The sequence below is a fragment of the Heterodontus francisci genome, unplaced genomic scaffold (genome assembly GCF_036365525.1).
Source record: "Heterodontus francisci isolate sHetFra1 unplaced genomic scaffold, sHetFra1.hap1 HAP1_SCAFFOLD_106, whole genome shotgun sequence".
Lineage (NCBI taxonomy): Eukaryota > Metazoa > Chordata > Chondrichthyes > Heterodontiformes > Heterodontidae > Heterodontus > Heterodontus francisci.
Window position 1 is genome coordinate 5935309 of NW_027140940.1, and position 17744 is coordinate 5953052.

The following is a 17744-nucleotide window of genomic DNA, read 5'->3' on the forward strand; positions in this document are numbered from 1 at the left end:
TCAATCAATGCAAAACAGTCCTGTCATGTTACTGATTAGAATTAGAAATGGAACTACTGCCCACTTCACCCAGTGTAATGTTAAAGCAGAAAACATTTGCAGTTCATCTGAACTGTCCTACCAATAAATACACCAGTAATCCAGAGCACCAGAATCCCCATAATTAACTAGTAATCCAGAGGCCCAGGCAATGCCCTGAGGACACGGGTTCAAATCCCAACTCGGCAGCTGGTGGAATTTAAATTCAATTAATAAATTCACTTAAATAATAAAAATCTGGAATTGAAAACTAGTCTCAGTAATGGTGCCATGAAACTATCATCGATTGTCGTTAAAACCCATCTGGTTCACTAATGTCCTTTAGGGATGGAAATCTGCCATCCTTATCTGGTCTGGCTTGCATGTGACTCCAGACTCATAGCACTGTGGATGACTCTTAACTGCCCTCTGAAATGGCCAAGCAAGCCACTCAGTTGTCAAGGGCAATTAGGGAAGGGCAACAAATGCTGGCCTTGCCAGCAATGCCCACATCCCAGGAAAGAATAAACAATATATTGCATTGTTTAATTTTGGTCCTGGTTTCCTATTATTCAGGTTTGAGAAATTAAAACTATGTTTTTGTTTGTCATTACATTGGGGTCAGAAACAACTCCAGAGTTAAAGGTTGTTCTTTGAGTAGAATAAGGTTCTCTCTTTCACTGTCATGAGGAAGTTAGCTAATAACTAACTTCCCAGTCATTCTGACCATCGTCTTTTCCTCACATTTCTTCATGGACTAATGTTCTATTGTGTGAACATCTACATATATTCTCAGATTCGATCAAATACTTTCTAACGTCTCATTCTGTGCTGTGAAATTATAATGTTTTAATGTTTCACATTTCTCCACCTCTTTTCCTACAGTTTCAAAAGAGAGAAATCGGCACCAGGAAACTACTGGCCTTTCAGCCTGAAGGGATAGAAGAGATGTCCTTTATGGTCACAGGGGAAGGAACGAACCAATAGAAATTCATAATACAGCTTCTGAAAAAAAAAAGCTTGGGCCCCACAAATTTTGCAGAGTTTTTTTTTTAGGAAGTCACTAGGATAGTGGATCAGGGAAATCCAGTGCACATTGTCTACTTGGACTTTCAGAAAGTCTTTGATAAGGTTCCTCACACGAGGTTACTTCAGAAGATGGAATCTTGATGTATCAGTAGAAATTTGTAACTCTGGATTAGGAATTGTCTTCAATCATGCAGCCAAAATGTTGTAATTAACGGATGTGATTCAGCTTGAAGACATGGTACAAGTGACTGGTCCTAGACCTGCTACTCTTCACAGTCTGTATTAATGACCTGGACAGTGGTGTTTGGAGTATGGGAAGTAGATTTGCAGATGACAACAATATCTGTGCAAGGGTTAAGACGGTCGAGGAGGGCAATCAAATCCAAAGACATTTTAGATATGGTAGGGAAGAGGACCACACTTGGCCAATGACATTCCACTTCATTAAATGTATTGCCACACACATTGGTCGGGCCAACAGAGAACATGGATATCATTTGCAGGGAGCAATAATGAGGGAGTATGAGAGGGGAAAAAAAATCATGGTGTTATTTTTCACAGATCACTGAAGGTTCATAGCTAAAACTATTTAAGTATTGGGTTGCATTCATAGAACTAATCAGTATAAAACATAAAACACCACTTTGACACTGTACACATCACTGGTCTATTAGATTGGAAAATGTTAGAAGCTATTATTAAAAACATTATAGCAGGGCATTTAGAAAAATTCAAAGTAATCAGGCAGAATCAACATAGTTTTGTGAAAAGGAAATCATGTTTAACCAAATTATTGGAGTTCTTTGAGGGAGTTACATGTGCTGTAGATAAAGGGGTACCGGTGGATATACTATACTTAGATCTCTTGAAGACATTTGATAAGGTGCCACCTCAAAGGTTATTGCAGAAAATAAAAGCTCATGGTGTAGGGGGTAATATATTGGTATGGTTAGAAGATTGGCTAGCGAACTGAAAAGAGAGAGAGAGTAGGCATAAATGGGCCATTGTTCTAGTTGGTAAGATGTAATGAGTGGTGTGCCATAGGCATCAGTGCTGGGGCCTCAACCTTTTACAATTTACATGAATGACTTCAATGAAGTGACCAAAGGTATGGTTGCTAAATTTGCCGATGACACAAAGATAGGGAGGATAATAAGTTGTGAAGAGGACATAAGGAGGCTACAAAGGGATATAAATAGGTTACTTGAGTGGGTAAAGATCTGTCAAACGGAGTATCATGCGGGAAAATGTGAAATTGTCCTTTTGGCAGGAAGAATAAACAAGAAGCATATTATTTAAATGGTGAGAGATAGAACATAGAACAGTACAGCATAGTACAGGCCCTTCGGCCCACAATGTTGTGCTGAACCTTTAACCTACTCTAAGATCTAAGTAACTACCTACCCTTCATTCTACTATCATCCATGTACCTATCCAAGAGTCTCTTAAATGCCCCTAATGTACCTGCTTCTACTACCACCGCTGGCAGCGCATTCCATGCACCCACCACTCTCTGTGTAAAGAACCTATCTCTGACATCTCCCTGAAATCTTCCTCCAATCACCTTAAAATTATGCCCCCTGGTGATAGCCCTTTCCACCCTGGGAAAAAGTCTCTGACTATCCACTCTATCTATGCCTCTCATCATCTTGTACCCCTCTATCAAGTCACCTCTCATCCTTCTTCGCTCCAATGAGAAAAGCCCTAGCTCCCTCAATCTTTCTTCGTAGGACATGCCCTCCAGTCCAGGCAGCATCCTGGTAAATCTCCTCTGCACCCTCTCTAAAGCTTCCACATCCTTCCTATAATGAGGCGACCAGAACTGAACACAATATTCCAAGTGTCGTCGAACCAGGGCCTAAAAGAGCTGCAACATAACCTCGCGGCTCTTAAACTCAATTCCCCTATTAATGAAAGCCAACACACCATACGCCTTCTTAACAACCCTATCAACTTGGATGGCAACTTTGAGCGATCTATGGACATGGACCCCAAGATCCCTCTGTTACTCCACACTACCAAGAATCCTGTCTTTAAGCCTGTATTCTGCATTCAAATTCGACCTTCCAAAATGAATCACTTCACACTTTTCCAGGTTGAACTCCATCTGCCACTTATCAGCCCAGCTCTGCATCCTGTCAATGTCCCGTTGTAACCTACAACAGCCTTCCACACTATCCACAACTCCAGCAACCTTCGTGTCATCGGCAAACTTGCTAACCCAGCCTTCCACTTCCTCATCCAAGTCATTTATAAAAATCACAAAGAGCAGAGGTCCCAGAACAGATCCTTGTGGTCACCACTGGTCACCGAGCTCCATGCTAAATACTTTCCATCTACTACTACCCTCTGACTTCTATGGGCCAGCCAATTTTGTATCCAGACAGCCAACGTTCCCTGTATCCCATGCCTCCTTACTTTCTGAATGAGCCTACCATGGGGAACCTTATCAAACGCCTTGCTAAAATCCATACACACCATCCACTGCTCTTCCTTCATCAATGTGTTTTGTCACATCTTCAAAGAATTCAATAAGGCTTGTGAGGCATGACCTGCCCCTCACAAAGCCATGCTGACTGTCTCTAATCAAACCATGCTTTTCCAAGTAATCATAAATCCTGTCTCTCAGAATCGTCTCCAATAATTTGCCCACCACCGACGTAAGACTGACTGGTCTGTAATTCCCAGGGTTATCCCTATTCCCTTTCTTGAACAAGGGAACAACATTTGCCACCCTCCAATCATCCGGTACTACTCCAGTGGACAGTGAAGACGCAAAGATCATCGGCAAAGGCGCAGCAATCTCTTCCCTCGCTTCCCGTAATATCCTTGGGTATATCTCGTCTGGCCCCTGGGACTTATCTGTCCTCATATCATTCAAAATTTCCCGCACATCCTCCCTCTTAACCTCAACCTGTTCAAGCATATCAGCCTGTTCCATTCTGTCCTCACAAACGACCAGGTTCCTCTCACCAGTGAATACTGAAGCAAAGTATTCATTTAGGACCTCCCCCACCTCCTCCGACTCCAGGCACAAGATTGCTGAGCTCTGAGATGCAGAGGGATCTGGGTGTCCTAGTGCATGAATTAGTAAAGGTTAGTATGCAGGTACAGCAAGTAATTAGGAAAGCTAATAGAATGTTATCGTTTATTGCGAGGAGAATTTAATGCAAAAGTAGGGAGGTTATGTTTCAGCTATACCGGGCATTGGTGAAACCACATCTGGAGTACTGTGTACAGTATTGGGCTCCTTATTTAAGGAAGGATGCAAATACGTCAGAAGCAGTTCAGAGGTTTACTAGACTCATACCTGGAATGGGCGGGTTGTCTTATGAGCAAAGGTTCGACAGGCTATGCTTGTATCTGCTGGAGTTTAGAAGAGTAAGAGGTGACCTGATTGAAACACATACGATTCTGAGGGGTCTTGACAGTGTGGACGCGGAGAGGATGTTTCCTTTTGTGGGCGAATCTAAACTAAGGATCACTGTTTAAAAGTAAGGTATCGGTCACTTAAGATAGAGTTTAAGAGATTTTCTTCTCTCAGACGGTCGTGAGTCTTTGGAACTTTCTCCCTCAAAAGGCGGAGGAAGCAGAGTCTTTGAATATTTTTAAGGCAAAGGTCGATAGATTCTTGATAAACAAGGGGCTGAAAGGTTATCGGGGTAGGTGGAAAGGTGGAGTTGAGGTTACAATCAGATCAGCCATAATCTTGTTGAATGGCGGAGCAGGGTCAAGGGGCTGAGTGGCCTATTCCTCCTAATTTGTATGTTCGCATGTTGGTACATTTAAACTATGTAAGGGCAGGAATAAACTGGATGTTCGATAGTTCTTCTTTCCCAGAGAATTGTGAGCCTCTGGAATGTGCTGCTGGCTGCTGACTCTCTGTATACCTTCAAGAGGGAGCTGGACCAGTTCCTGACTGGGACAGAGATCTCATCATATATCAGGTAAGTGTCTTTATAGGTAAAATGTGGTCCATGTGATCTCCTGGATTGATTTCAATGGCCTGGGGGAAGGGGGGTGCGGGCAGGAAGGAGTCAGAGAAGAATAATACAGAGCACATTTTCCCATATTGGCTCTGGGTGTTTCCATTTTTTTGCTTGGCTGTGGGGGTGGTGTCTTGTGGGGGTAAGGGGTGAGGGAGGGATGAAGTGTTTAAACACAATGGTTGAGCCTTCATGGCGTGGGGTAGGTTTGATGGACCATCCGGTCTTTTCCTGCTCATCATTTTGGTGGGACATATTGCTCGGGGTGCAGGAAACCCTGAACATCTGGGTCAAGGCACTGCTCTTTACTGTGAGCCCAGAGCATCTGTGCAGCACACAGGAGGTTTGTATTGAGATTCACAGCTTATCAGGATCCTGCCAGGTGTGTGTAAGACTTCAGAAATAATAATCAGCAGCTCGATTAAGTGAAATACAATGTTCACATATTTACAGGATATGACAGAAATCATATGAATTGTAACTTGAATCTATGCAGAATATTTGAGAATTGACAACAAATCCAAACCGTGTTCAATCTTGTTTCACCAGCCTTTGATTTTCGGATTCCCAGATTCTGTCAATCTCTTAAACAAACGGCTACAGTCAATCATTCTGATTCTCGGAAGTGAAATAAACAGTTTGAAATCTCCATGTCATCACTTACCTTTCAGGTGGCTGGGTAATTCAGATAAACCACGTACGATGTCCATATAATCAAATGAATCACAACCTGTTAAAATCAATTAATTTTCATGAAATCAGATTTGTGTAATATTATAGTAAATTCTGCAGTGTTTGAATCTGAAGTTGAATTCAGTGTGTGATTTTACCGTACCGAGTTCCTGTATTTCTTTCAGTATTGTCTCCAACTTTGGTAACCTGTGGCGCATTTTCACAAAGGATTTCCACATCAGCCTTCGGACCCGAGAGCCTTTCTCCATCACCAGATTTAGGAGAAGTTTGGAACTGTCTGCCCGGTTTCCCTTCTCCACGAGCTCAGTAACTTTCTGTAAAGAATAATAATGAATATATGAATTCTCAGTTTTGAGCACAGAAAGCAGTCACTGGGCCGGGTACTGATCCATTCTGAACATGGGCTGAATTTATTTTTTTATTTTATTTATTTAGAGATACAGCACTGAAACAGGCCCTTCGGCCCACCGAGTCTGTGCAGACCATCAACCACCCATTTATACTAATCCTACATTAACCCCATATTCTCTACCACATCCCCACCTGTCCCGATATTTCCCTACCACCTACCTATACTAGGGACAATTTATAATGGCCAATTTACCTATCAACCTGCAAGTCTTTTGGTGGTGGGAGGAAACCGGAGTACCCGGCGAAAACCCACGCAGACACAGGGAGAACTTGCAAACTCCACCCAGGCAGTACCCAGAATTGAACCATGGCAAATAAATGTGATAAAACTAAATCCAAAATCAGAAGTATTGTTCTAGGAGAGTGAGGAATCACTGAGAATCTACAGTATTTTAATGGGATTAGTTTTCTCTGTCCTTCAGTGTCCAACATGACATCAGATACTGATTGACAATATGATCCACTTGTTTCTCACACTTACTTCCTGCTGTCACAATTTGTGATTTACTCAGAAATAAAACAGAAGTGAATCAGAACTCAAGTGACAGGGAAGGACGATTCTGAACTGAGGGAAGCAGCGAGAAAACTGTCTGAGAAATTATCACCAACCAATAGAAACAACCCCTGTTGATTTATCAGTCAGGAGAATCGACCAATAATAATAATACTGAAAATCCAATCACTCCATATATATTCCCCTCAGTAATTGAGATGTCAGATACTCAATGTTTTGTACACCCACTGCCAGTATGAAACCTCAGTAACCGGGAGAACATATCCAGCAATGGATAGTCAGGACTTCCATCAACAACATACATTTAATATAGGATGTTTAATGTCAAGAAATGTCCCAAGATGCTTCACAGAGACGGAATCAGACAACGGACCCGAAATAAAGCAGGATAAATTGGCACAGGTGACCAAAACCTAAAGGAAAGGTAAGTTTTAAGAAGGAGTGGGAGGAGGATAGATTGCAGGAGTGAATTTCAGGGCGTGGGGCCCAAGATAACTGATGGAGAATTTATAGGATATGAATAACAGATGATGATGTCAATATTTCCAATGTCTAACAGGGAGAACATGGGGAGTGACATTCCACACAGAGAGCACAGGCGCAGAAAATTACACAGTGAATGAGCTCAATTTCCTGATGTTCCACCTGGGAAGTGACATTCCACACCAAGAGCACACGGGAAAATAACTGAGCAAGCTGTGGACAGTTTCAGACACTCCGTTATTGGAAGGAAATAAAAACAATGGAGAAACTTTCCTGTAGATGCACCAGGATGTTACCAGGGCTGAGGAGTTATTGTTAATGTGGGGATTTGAGAATTTAGGAATCATTCAACTCGAGGTGGGCAGATTAAAAGATAAGTTGATGGAAGTCTTCAAGATTGTGAAAGTATCTGATGGATTAAATGTACAGCATTGATGGGAAAACAGTCGGGTTTTTCTGCCCCTACAGTTTTTTTGGGGTTGTTTTCAGTTTTAGTTTCCCATATTTTCTTCATTTCACCTCTTCTGTGCTTTTAACCCCAGGCTATTTTTATCATTTTAAGTTCCCTGATTTACTATTAAGTAGCTTCCTGGGTAGCTCATTGTCTTCTCTCTAAATCCTGTCTGTTGGCTCTGTTCCCTCCTTTTTCCAGTCCGACCAAAACTCTTTCCCTTTGTTTTCAGTCCAGACACAAGTTATACCTGAACCTCTACCCTGTCCTTTGTATAGATACTGATGGATCCACTGATATTTTCACCACTTCAGACCATGCTGTCAGATTTACGGTATTTGCCGTTTTATCCATTTCTTTACTGTTTTACGGTGAATATTCCAGTCAGTCCCACTTCCCTGCTCGATCTTTGTAGCCTTGAAAGTGTATTTCCTTCAAGTGCCCATCCAATATCCTTCAGAGATCAGTTAACAACTCCATTATCAGTGCAGTATGTGACTGCCCGGAGTCAGACCTTGGTCATTTTTCAATCAGCATTTCCTTTGTTCCCACGTTACCATATTCTGTCAGTTTTGTGATGTTAGAATAAATTAACCTCATTCTGTATCCCTCCCACTTACTTGATACTCCTGTCCAGTGAAATGGTCCTCGCATGTTAATATGAGACTGAGTCCCTCCACTCCTTCTTCAATCGCCTGTTCTAGTCTCTCCCGGTAGAATTTCATCAACTTGAACAGCTGGTAATCGTCGCACTTTGTCAGGAAATCAGTGATTGTGGAGTTCGGATCTGTGAACACAAATGGAGAAAACTAAACACATTATCGGTATTCTATCCAGGCTGTTACATTTCCTCTGATATCAAACAGCTGAAACCTCCTGTGAGCCAGATTACCAAACAACTTCAGAAAACAGAGAAACACCATATGTATCACATTCCACTGACCAGTATAATCACTTCTTAAGCACTGCAGAAGTTTGCTAAACATAATTTACCTTCATGTTATGATTTACCTTCATCTTACCTTCCGGGAGCGGAGCGGACCTGTGGAGAGAACGCCGAAAGCGGAGCCAATAAATCGGCCCCGAGGATTGAGGCCCAGTCTCTTACCTTCTGGGAGCAGAGAGGAGCTCTTCCAGCGCGCCGGAGTTTTGAAAAAAAAAGCAAACAGTGACATCAGAGGGGCGCTGCAAGGTGATTGGTTGGGAGAAGACTTGGAGGGCGGAGTACCAGAGCAGTGAGTAACTTACCTCGGGTGGAAAAAAGAGAGAAAAAACACTGAAAAAGTGACGTCACAGGAAAGCTGTGACCTGATTGGCTGGTAGGGAATCTGCACTGAATCTGAAAATAAAACATTGATAAACTAATTAACCCTAATTAACTAATTAATTAATAAGTAGAGGAGTAACTAAACCAAAGGGAGGAGATTACTGTATTCAGCATTTAACTTTTATAGCAGAAATCTAGCGCTCGGAACCATAGAGTTTATTGTAACCTAATTTAGTCAGGATTTAATAAAAATTTATTGTTAATTAATTTATTAATTAATTAATGATAGAAATGTCAGTTAGAGGGGTGAAGTGCTTCACCTGTGAGATGTGGGAGGTCCGTGACACTTCCAGCGTTCCAGAAAACTGCACCTGCAGGAAATGTACCCAATTGCAGCTCCTCACAGACCGCATGGATCGGTTGCAGCAGCAACTGGATGCACTTAGGAGCATGCAGGTGGCAGAAAGCATCATAGACAGGAGTTTTAGAGACGTAGTTACACCCAAGGTGCAGGCAGATAGATGGGCCACCGCAAGAAGGGGCAGGCAGTCAGAGCAGGAATCCCCTGTGGCTATCCCCATCTCTAACAAGTACACTGTTTTGGATACTAAAATAAAAGCAAAATACTGCGGATGCTGGAAATCTGAAACAAAAACAAGAAATGCTGGATTCACTCAGCAGGTCTGGCAGCATCTGTGGAAAGAGAAGCAGAGTTAACGTTTCGGGTCAGTGACCCTTCTTCGGAACTGACAAATATTAGAAAAGTCACAGATTATAAACAAGTGAGGTGGGGGTTGGGCAAGAGATAACAAAGGAGAAGGTGCAGATTGGACCAGGCCACATAGCTGACCAAAAGGTCACGGAGCAAAGGCAAACAATATGTTAATGGTGTGTTACACACACCATTCAACACACCATTAACATATTGTTTGCCTTTGCTCCGTGACCTTTTGGTCAGCTATGTGGCCTGGTCCAATCTGCACCTTCTCCTTTGTTATCTCTTGCCCAACCCCCACATCACTTGTTTATAATCTGTGACTTTTCTAATATTTGTCAGTTCCGAAGAAGGGTCACTGACCCGAAACGTTAACTCTGCTTCTCTTTCCACAGATGCTGCCAGACCTGCTGAGTGAATCCAGCAATTCTTGTTGTTGTTTCTGTTTTGGATACTGTTGGGGTGGATGGCCTATCAGGGGAAAACAGCAGCAGCCAGAGCAGTGGCACCACGGCTGGCACTGTTGTTCAGCAGGGAGGGACAAAGTGCAGAAGAGCAATAGTTATAGGGGACTCTATAGTCAGGGACACAGATAGGCGCTTCTGTGGACGTGAAAGAGACTCCAGGATGGTATGTTGCCTCCCTGGTGCCAGGGTCAAGGATGTCTCTGAATGGACAGGGGGCATTCTGAATGGGGAGGGGGTTCACCCAGAGGTTGTAGTACACATCGGTACTAACGACATAGGCAGGAAGAGTGATGAGGTCCTGCAGAGGGAGTTCAGGGAGTTGGGTAATAAGTTAAAAAAACAGGACCTCTAGAGTAGTAATCTCGGGATTACTCCCTGTGCCACGTGCCAGTGTGGCTAGAAATAGGAAGATGGTGCAGCTAAACACGTGGCTGAACAGCTGGTGTAGGAGGGAGGGTTTCAGATATCTGGATCGTTGGGATCTCTTCTGGGACAGGTGGGACCTGTACAAGAAGGACGGGTTGTATCTAAACTGGAGGGGCACAAATATCCTGGCTGCGAGTTTGCGAGTGTCACTCAGGAGCGTTTAAACTAGTGTGGCAGGGGGGAGGGAACCAGAGCAGTAGGACAGCAGGTGAAATAACTGAGGGGGAACGAGTGAATAAGGCCAGTAAGACTGAGAGGAAGAGCAGGCAGGGAGATGTTGCTGAGCACAGCAGGACTGGTAGTCTGAAGTGCATTTGTTTCAATGCGAGAAGTATAACAGGTAAGGCAGATGAACTTAGAGCTTGGATTAGTACTTGGAACTATGATGATGTTGCTATTACAGAGACGTGGTTGAGGGAAGGACAGGACTGGCAGCTAAACCTTCTGGGATTTAGATGCTTCAGGTGGGATAGAGGGGGATGGAGAAGGGGTGGGGGAGTTGCATTACAGGTTAAGGAGAATATCACAGCTGTACTGCAGGAGAACACCTCGGAGGGATCATGCAGCGAGACAATATGGGTGGAGCTCAGGAATAGGAAGGGTGCAGTCACAATGTTGGGGGTTTACTACAAGCCTCCCAACAGCCAGCGGAAGATAGAGGAGCAGATATGTAGGCAGATTTTGGAAAGATGTAAAGGTAACAGGGTTGTAGTGGTGGGTGATTTTAATTTCCCCTATATTGACTGGGACTCACTTAGTGCTACGGGCTTGGATGGGGCAGAATTTGTAAGGCGCATCCAGGAGGGCTTCTTGAAACAGTATGTAGATAGTCCAACTGGGGAAGGGGCCGTAGTGGACCTGGTATTGGGGAATGAACCCGGCCAGGTGGTTGAAGTTTCAGTCGGGGAGCATTTCGGGAACAGTGACCATAATTCCGCAGGTTTTAAGGTACTTGTGGATAAGGATAAAAGTAGTCCTCGGGTGAAGGTGCTAAATTGGTGGAAGGCTAATTATAACAAGATTAGGCAGTAACTGAAGAATTTAGATTGGGGGCGGCTATTTGAGGGTAAATCAACATCTGACATGTGGGCGTCTTTCAAACGTCAGTTGATTAGAATCCAGGACCGGCATGTTCCTGTGAGGATGAAAGATAAGTTTGGAAAGTTTCGGGAACCTTGGATAATGAGGGATATTGTGAGCCTAGTCAAAAAGAAAAAGGAAGCATTCGTAAGGGCTAGAAGGCTGGGAACAGATGAAGCCCTTGAGGAATATAAAGAAAGTAGGAAGGAACTTAAGCAAGGAGTCAGGAGGGCTAAAATGGGTCATGAAAAGTCATTGGCAAACAGGATTAAGGAGAATCCCAAGGCTTTTTATACGTATATAATGAGCAAGAGGGTAGACAGGGAAAGGGTTGGCCCACTCAAGGACACGAGAGGGAATCTATGTGTGGAGCCAGAGGAAATGGGTGAGGTACTAAATGAGTACTTTGCATCAGTATTCACCCAAGAGAAGGACTTGGTGGATGATGAGTCAAGGGAAGGGAGTGTAGATAGTCTCAGTCATCTCATTATCAAAAAGGAAGAAGTGTTGGGTGTCTTGAAAAACATTAAGGTAAATAAATCCCCAGGGCCTGATGGGATCTACCCCAGAATACTGAGGGAGGCAAGGAAGGAAATTGCTGGGTCCTTGACAGAAATCTTTGTATCCTCATTAGCTAAAGGTGAGGTCCCAGAGGACCGGAGAATAGCCAATGTTGTTCCTTTGTTTAATAAGGGTAGCAAGGATAATCCAGGAAATTATAGGCCAGTGAGCCTTACGTCAGTGGTAGGGAAATTATTGGAGAGGATTCTTCGGGAAAGAATTTACTCCCATTTGGAAACAAATGGACTTATTAGCGAGAGGCAGCTTGGTTTTGTGAAGGGGAGGTCATGTCTCACTAACTTGATCGAGTTTTTTGAGGAAGTGACGAAGATGATTGATGAAGGAAGGGCAGTGAATGTTGTCCATATGGACTTCAGTAAAGCCTTTGACAAGGTCCCTCATGACAGACTGGTACAAAAGGTGAAGTCACATGGGATCGGAGGTGAGCTGGCAAGATGGATACAGAACTGGCTCAGTCACAGAAGACAGAGGGTCGCAGTGGAAGGGTGTTTTTCTGAATGGAGGGATGTGACGAGTGGTGTTCCGCAGGGATCAGTGTTGGGACCTTTGCTGTTTGTAGTATATATAAATGATTTGGAGGAAAATGTAGCTGGTCTGATTAGTAAGTTTGCAGATGACACAAAGGTTGGTGAAGTTGCGGATAGTGATGAGGATTGTCAGAGGATACAGCAGGATATAGATCGGTTGGAGACTTGGGCGGAGAAATGGCAGATGGAGTTTAATTCGGACAAATGTGAGGTAACGCATTTTGGAAGGTCTAATGCAGGTGGGAAGTATACAGTAAATGGCAGAACCCTTGGGAGTATTGACAGGCAGAGAGATCTGGGCGTACAGGTCCACAGATCACTGAAAGTGGCAATGCAGGTGGATAAGGTAGTCAAGAAGGCAGATGGCATGCTTGCCTTCATCGGTCGGGGCATAGAGTATAAAAATTGGCATGTCATGTTACAGCTGTACAGAACCTTAGTCAGGCCACACTTGGAATACTGCGTACAATTCTGATCGCCACACTACCAGAAGGATGTGGAGACTTTGGAGAGGGTACAGAAGAGGTTTACGAGGATATTGCCTGGTCTGGAGGGTAATAGCTATGAGGAGAGGTTGGATAAACTCGGATTCTTTTCACTGGAACGACGGAGGTGGAAAGGCGACACGATGGAGGTTTACAAAGTTATGAGCGGTATGGACTGAGTGGATGGTCAGAAGCTTTTTCCCAGGGTGGAAGAGTCAGTCCGCAAGCAGGACCCTGAGCTTCCGGTTGCTTGCCATTTCAACACTTCCCCCTGCTCTCATGCTTACATCTCTGTCCTGGGATTGCTGCAGTGTTCCAGTGAACATCAACGCAAGCTCGAGGAACAGCATCTCATCTACCGATTAGGCACACTACAGCCTGCCGGACTGAACATTGAGTTCAATAATTTCAGAGCATGACAGCCCCCCATTTTACTTTCATTTTTAGTTATTTTTTCTTCCTTTTTTTTACATTCCTTTTTACATTTTTTACAATCTTTTTTTGCATTTATTTCATTTCATCTTAGTTTGTTCAGTTTGCTTACCCACTGTTTTTTTCAGGTTGTTTTTCTTCAGGTTTGCACTTGCTGCTGTTCAATATTCAGTGTATTCACACCTAATCTGTACTAATGCTTTGTCTTTCAACACACCATTAACATATTGTTTGCCTGTTCTCCGTGACCTTTTGGTCAGCTATGTGGCCTGGTCCAATCTGCACCTTCTCCTTTGTTATCTCTTGCCCCACCCCCATCTCACTTGTTTATAATCTGTGACTTTTCTAATATTTGTCAGTTCCGAAGAAGGGTCACTGACCCGAAACGTTAACTCTGCTTCTCTTTCCACAGATGCTGCCAGACCTGCTGAGTGATTCCAGCATTTCTTGTTTTTGTTTCAGATTTCCAGTATCCGCAGTATTTTGCTTTTATATTATGGAAGAGTCAGTTACTGGGAGACATAGGTTTAAGGTGAGAGGGGCAAAGTTTAGAGGGGATGTGCGAGGCAAGTTCTTTACACAGAGGGTGGTGAGTGCCTGGATCTTGCTGCCTGGGGAGGTGGTGGAAGCAGATATGATCTCGACGTTTAAGAGACATCTTGACAAATATATGAATAGGATGGGAATAGAGGGATACGGTCCCCGGAAGTGCAGAAGGTTTTCGTTTAGACAGGCATCAAGATCGGCGCAGGCCTGGAGGGCAGAACGGCCTGTTCCTGTGCTGCTCTGTTCTTTGTTATCAGCTCCAGCTCCCCAAACCATTCCTGTATCTCTAAATGGTCACTAGTTCGAGCTCAAAATACAGACTCCAGGAGTTTTCCCACAATTCATGCCCCCCCCCCCCGCCCGCATCCCATCTCCATTCTCGATCGTCTGCAAAACGACCGAGAAATGTTGTTTCCCTTCCCATTCTTTCAATATATACATACTTATTACATTGAGGGACATAGGAACAGGAGGAGGCCAGTCAGCCCCTCGAGCCTGTTCCATCATCCAGTGATATCCTGGCGGATTTGTGACCTAATTCTATATACCCGCCATTGGCCCATAATCTTTGATACCCCTGGTTAACAAGAAGCTATCAATCTCAGATTTAAAATCAATATTTGAGAGAGCATCACCTGCTGGTTGCAGAAGTGAGTTCCTTTGTGTGTAGGTGTGTAGAAGTGTTCCATATATCTTATTCCTGAAAGGTTGGGCTCTTCTTTTAACTACATCCCCTCATCCTCGACTCCCCATTCAATAGAACTAGTTTCTCTATATTGACCTCATCTCTTCCCCAAAATATATTGAAAACTTTGATCAAATCAACCCTTAACTTTCCAAAACACAGGGAATACAACCCTAGTTTGTGTAACTTCTCGTAATTTAACCCTTGCAATCCAGGCATCATTCTGATAAATCTACACTATACTCCTTCCAAGGCTAATAGATCATTCCTAAGGTTTGGTGCCCAGAACTGAACACCGTTCTCCAGGTGTGGTCTAACCAAGGTTTTGTATATCTGTAGTGTAACATCTAGTCCTCTGGATATAAAGGCCAGTATTCCATTAGTCTTTTTGATTATTGTTAGTACCTGTTCATGACATTTTTATAATCAAGTCCATGAATTTCCAAGTTTCTTTGGACCTTCACTGTTTCTAGCTTTTTGCCATTTGGAAAGTAATGTTCTATCCATTTTAGAAAGTTGATGACGTCACATTTGCCTATACTGAAATCCATTTGCCACAGTTTTGTCTATTCACGTAATCTATTGATATATCATTGTAATTTTCAGTTTCCATCGACACTGCTGATAATGCAACCTATCTTGTGCCATCAGTAAACCTGGATATGTGGCTTTCTAATCTGTTATCTAAGTTGAGGTCCCAATACAAACCTTGCAGGACACCACTAGTCACATCCTGCCAATCAGATTCCTGCCCATTATCCCTACTCTCTGTCTCCTGCCACTCAGCCAATTTCCTAAACTGGTCAATAATCTGTCTTCAATTCTGAGCTTCAACTTTAGTAACAGTCTCTTCTGAGGAACTAGATCAAATGCCTCAACCAAAAACAAGAAATGCTGGAATCACTCAGCAGGTCTGGCAGCATCTGTGGAAAGAGAAGCAGAGTTAACGTTTCGGGTCAGTGACCCTTCTTCGGAACTGACCCGAAACGTTGACTCTGCTTCTCTTTCCACAGATGCTGCCAGACCTGCTGAGTGATTCCAGCATTTCTTGTTTTTGTTTCAGATTTCCAGCATCCGCAGTATTTTGCTTTTAGATCAAATGCCTTCTGGATGTCCATATAAATAATATCCATAGACATTCCCCTGTCTAATACTTTCAGCACATCTTCAAAAATAAGATCAGGTTCTTCTGGCACGATCTCCTGTTAGGACCACATGGTGAGGGGTTTGGGTGGTTCCCACTGTTCAACTCCCATCTGACCGCAGAAAGTGGTTATGCAATTCGGGTTTAACCCCTTGGAGTTGTATTTGTCAAATGAACAGACAGTAACAGGTTTTCTTGTAGGTTTAAAAGAGATCAATTATTTATTGAGCAACACGCCTTATCCTGAAATTGTCATATCCGCACGCACGCACGGCGGCGCAGTGGTTAGCACCGCAGCCTCAGAGCTCCAGGGACCCGGGTTCAATTCTGGGTACTGCCTGTGCGGAGTTTGCAAGTTCTCCCTGTGACTGCGTGGGTTTTCGCCGGGTGCTTTGGTTTCCTCCCACAGCCAAAGACTTTCAGATGATAAGTAAATTGGCCATTGTAAATTGCCCCTAGTGTAGGCAGGTGGTAGGGAATATGGGATTACTGTCGGCTTCTTCTTCTTTGGCCTCCTTGTCACGACAGACAATGGGTAAGCGCCTGGAGGTGGTCACTGGTTTGTGGAGCAGCGCCTGGAGTGGCAATAAAGGCCAATATTAAGAGTGACAGACTCTTCCACAGGTGCTGCAGAAAAAATTGGTTGTCGGGACTGTTATACAGTTCGCTCTCCCCTTGCGCTACTGTCTTTTTTCCTGCCAACTGCTAAGTCTCTTCGACTCGCCACACTTTAGCCCCACCTTTATGGCCGCCCGCCAGCTCTGGCGACCGCTGGCAACTGACTCCCACAACTTGTGATCAATGTCACAGGATTTCATGTCGCGTTTGCAGACGTCGTTAAAGCGGAGACATGGATGGCCAGTGGGTCTGATACCAGTGGCGAGCTCGCTGTACAATGTGTCTTTGGGGATCCTGCCATCTTCCATGCGACTCACATGGCCAAGCCATCTCAAGCACCGCTGGCTTAGTAGTGTGTATAAGCTGGGGATGTTGGCCGCCTCGAGGACTTCTGTGTTGGAGATACGGTCCTGTCACCTGATGCCAAGGATTCTCCGGAGGCAACGAAGATGGAATGAATTGAGACGTCGCTCTTGGCTGACATATGTTGTCCAGGCCTCGCTGACGTAGAGCAAGGTACTGAGGACACAGGCTTGATACACTCGGACTTTTGTGTTCCGTGTCAGTGCGCCATTTTCCCACACCCTCTTGGCCAGTCTGGACATAGCAGTGGAAGCCTTTCCCATGAGTGTGTTAATTTCTGCATCGAGAGACAGGTTACTGGTGATAGTTGAGCCTAGGTCGGTGGACTCTTCAACCACTTCCAGAGCATGGTCGCCGATATTGATGGATGGAGCATTTCTGACGTCCTGTCCCATGATGTACATTTTCCTGAGGCTGATGGTTAGGCCAAATTCGTTGCAGGCAGCCGCAAACCTGTCGATAAGACTCTGCAGACACTCTTCAGTGTGAGATGTTAAAGCAGCATCGTCAGCAAAGAGGAGTTCCCTGATGAGGACTTTCCGTACTTTGGTCTTCGCTCTTAGACGGGCAAGGTTGAACAACCTGCCCCCTGATCTTGTGTGGAGGAAAATTCCTTCTTCTGAAGACTTGAACGCATGTGAGAGCAGCAGGGAGAAGAAAATCCCAAACAGTGTAGGTGCGAGAACACAGCCCCGTTTCACGCCACTCAGGATAGGAAAAGGGTCTGGTGAGGTGCCGCTATGCTGAATTGTGCCTTTAATATTGTCATGGAATGAGGTGATGATACTTAGTAGCTTTGGTGGACATCCGATCTTTTCTAGT

General features: G+C 44.1%; 1 protein-coding gene across 1 annotated transcript in view; it reads right to left on the reverse strand.

Annotated features, from left to right (window-relative positions):
• LOC137361456 (NACHT, LRR and PYD domains-containing protein 3-like) overlaps positions 1 to 17744 on the reverse strand; it is a 108213-nt gene that overhangs the window by 52317 nt on the left and 38152 nt on the right. Inside the window, exons 4-6 of the mRNA XM_068026318.1 lie at positions 8206 to 8372; positions 5869 to 6040; positions 5698 to 5763 (exon numbers count right to left, since the gene is read on the reverse strand). Of these exons, the coding sequence (XP_067882419.1) occupies positions 5698 to 5763; positions 5869 to 6040; positions 8206 to 8372 (405 nt within the window). The remainder of the gene's footprint in view (positions 1 to 5697; positions 5764 to 5868; positions 6041 to 8205; positions 8373 to 17744) is intronic.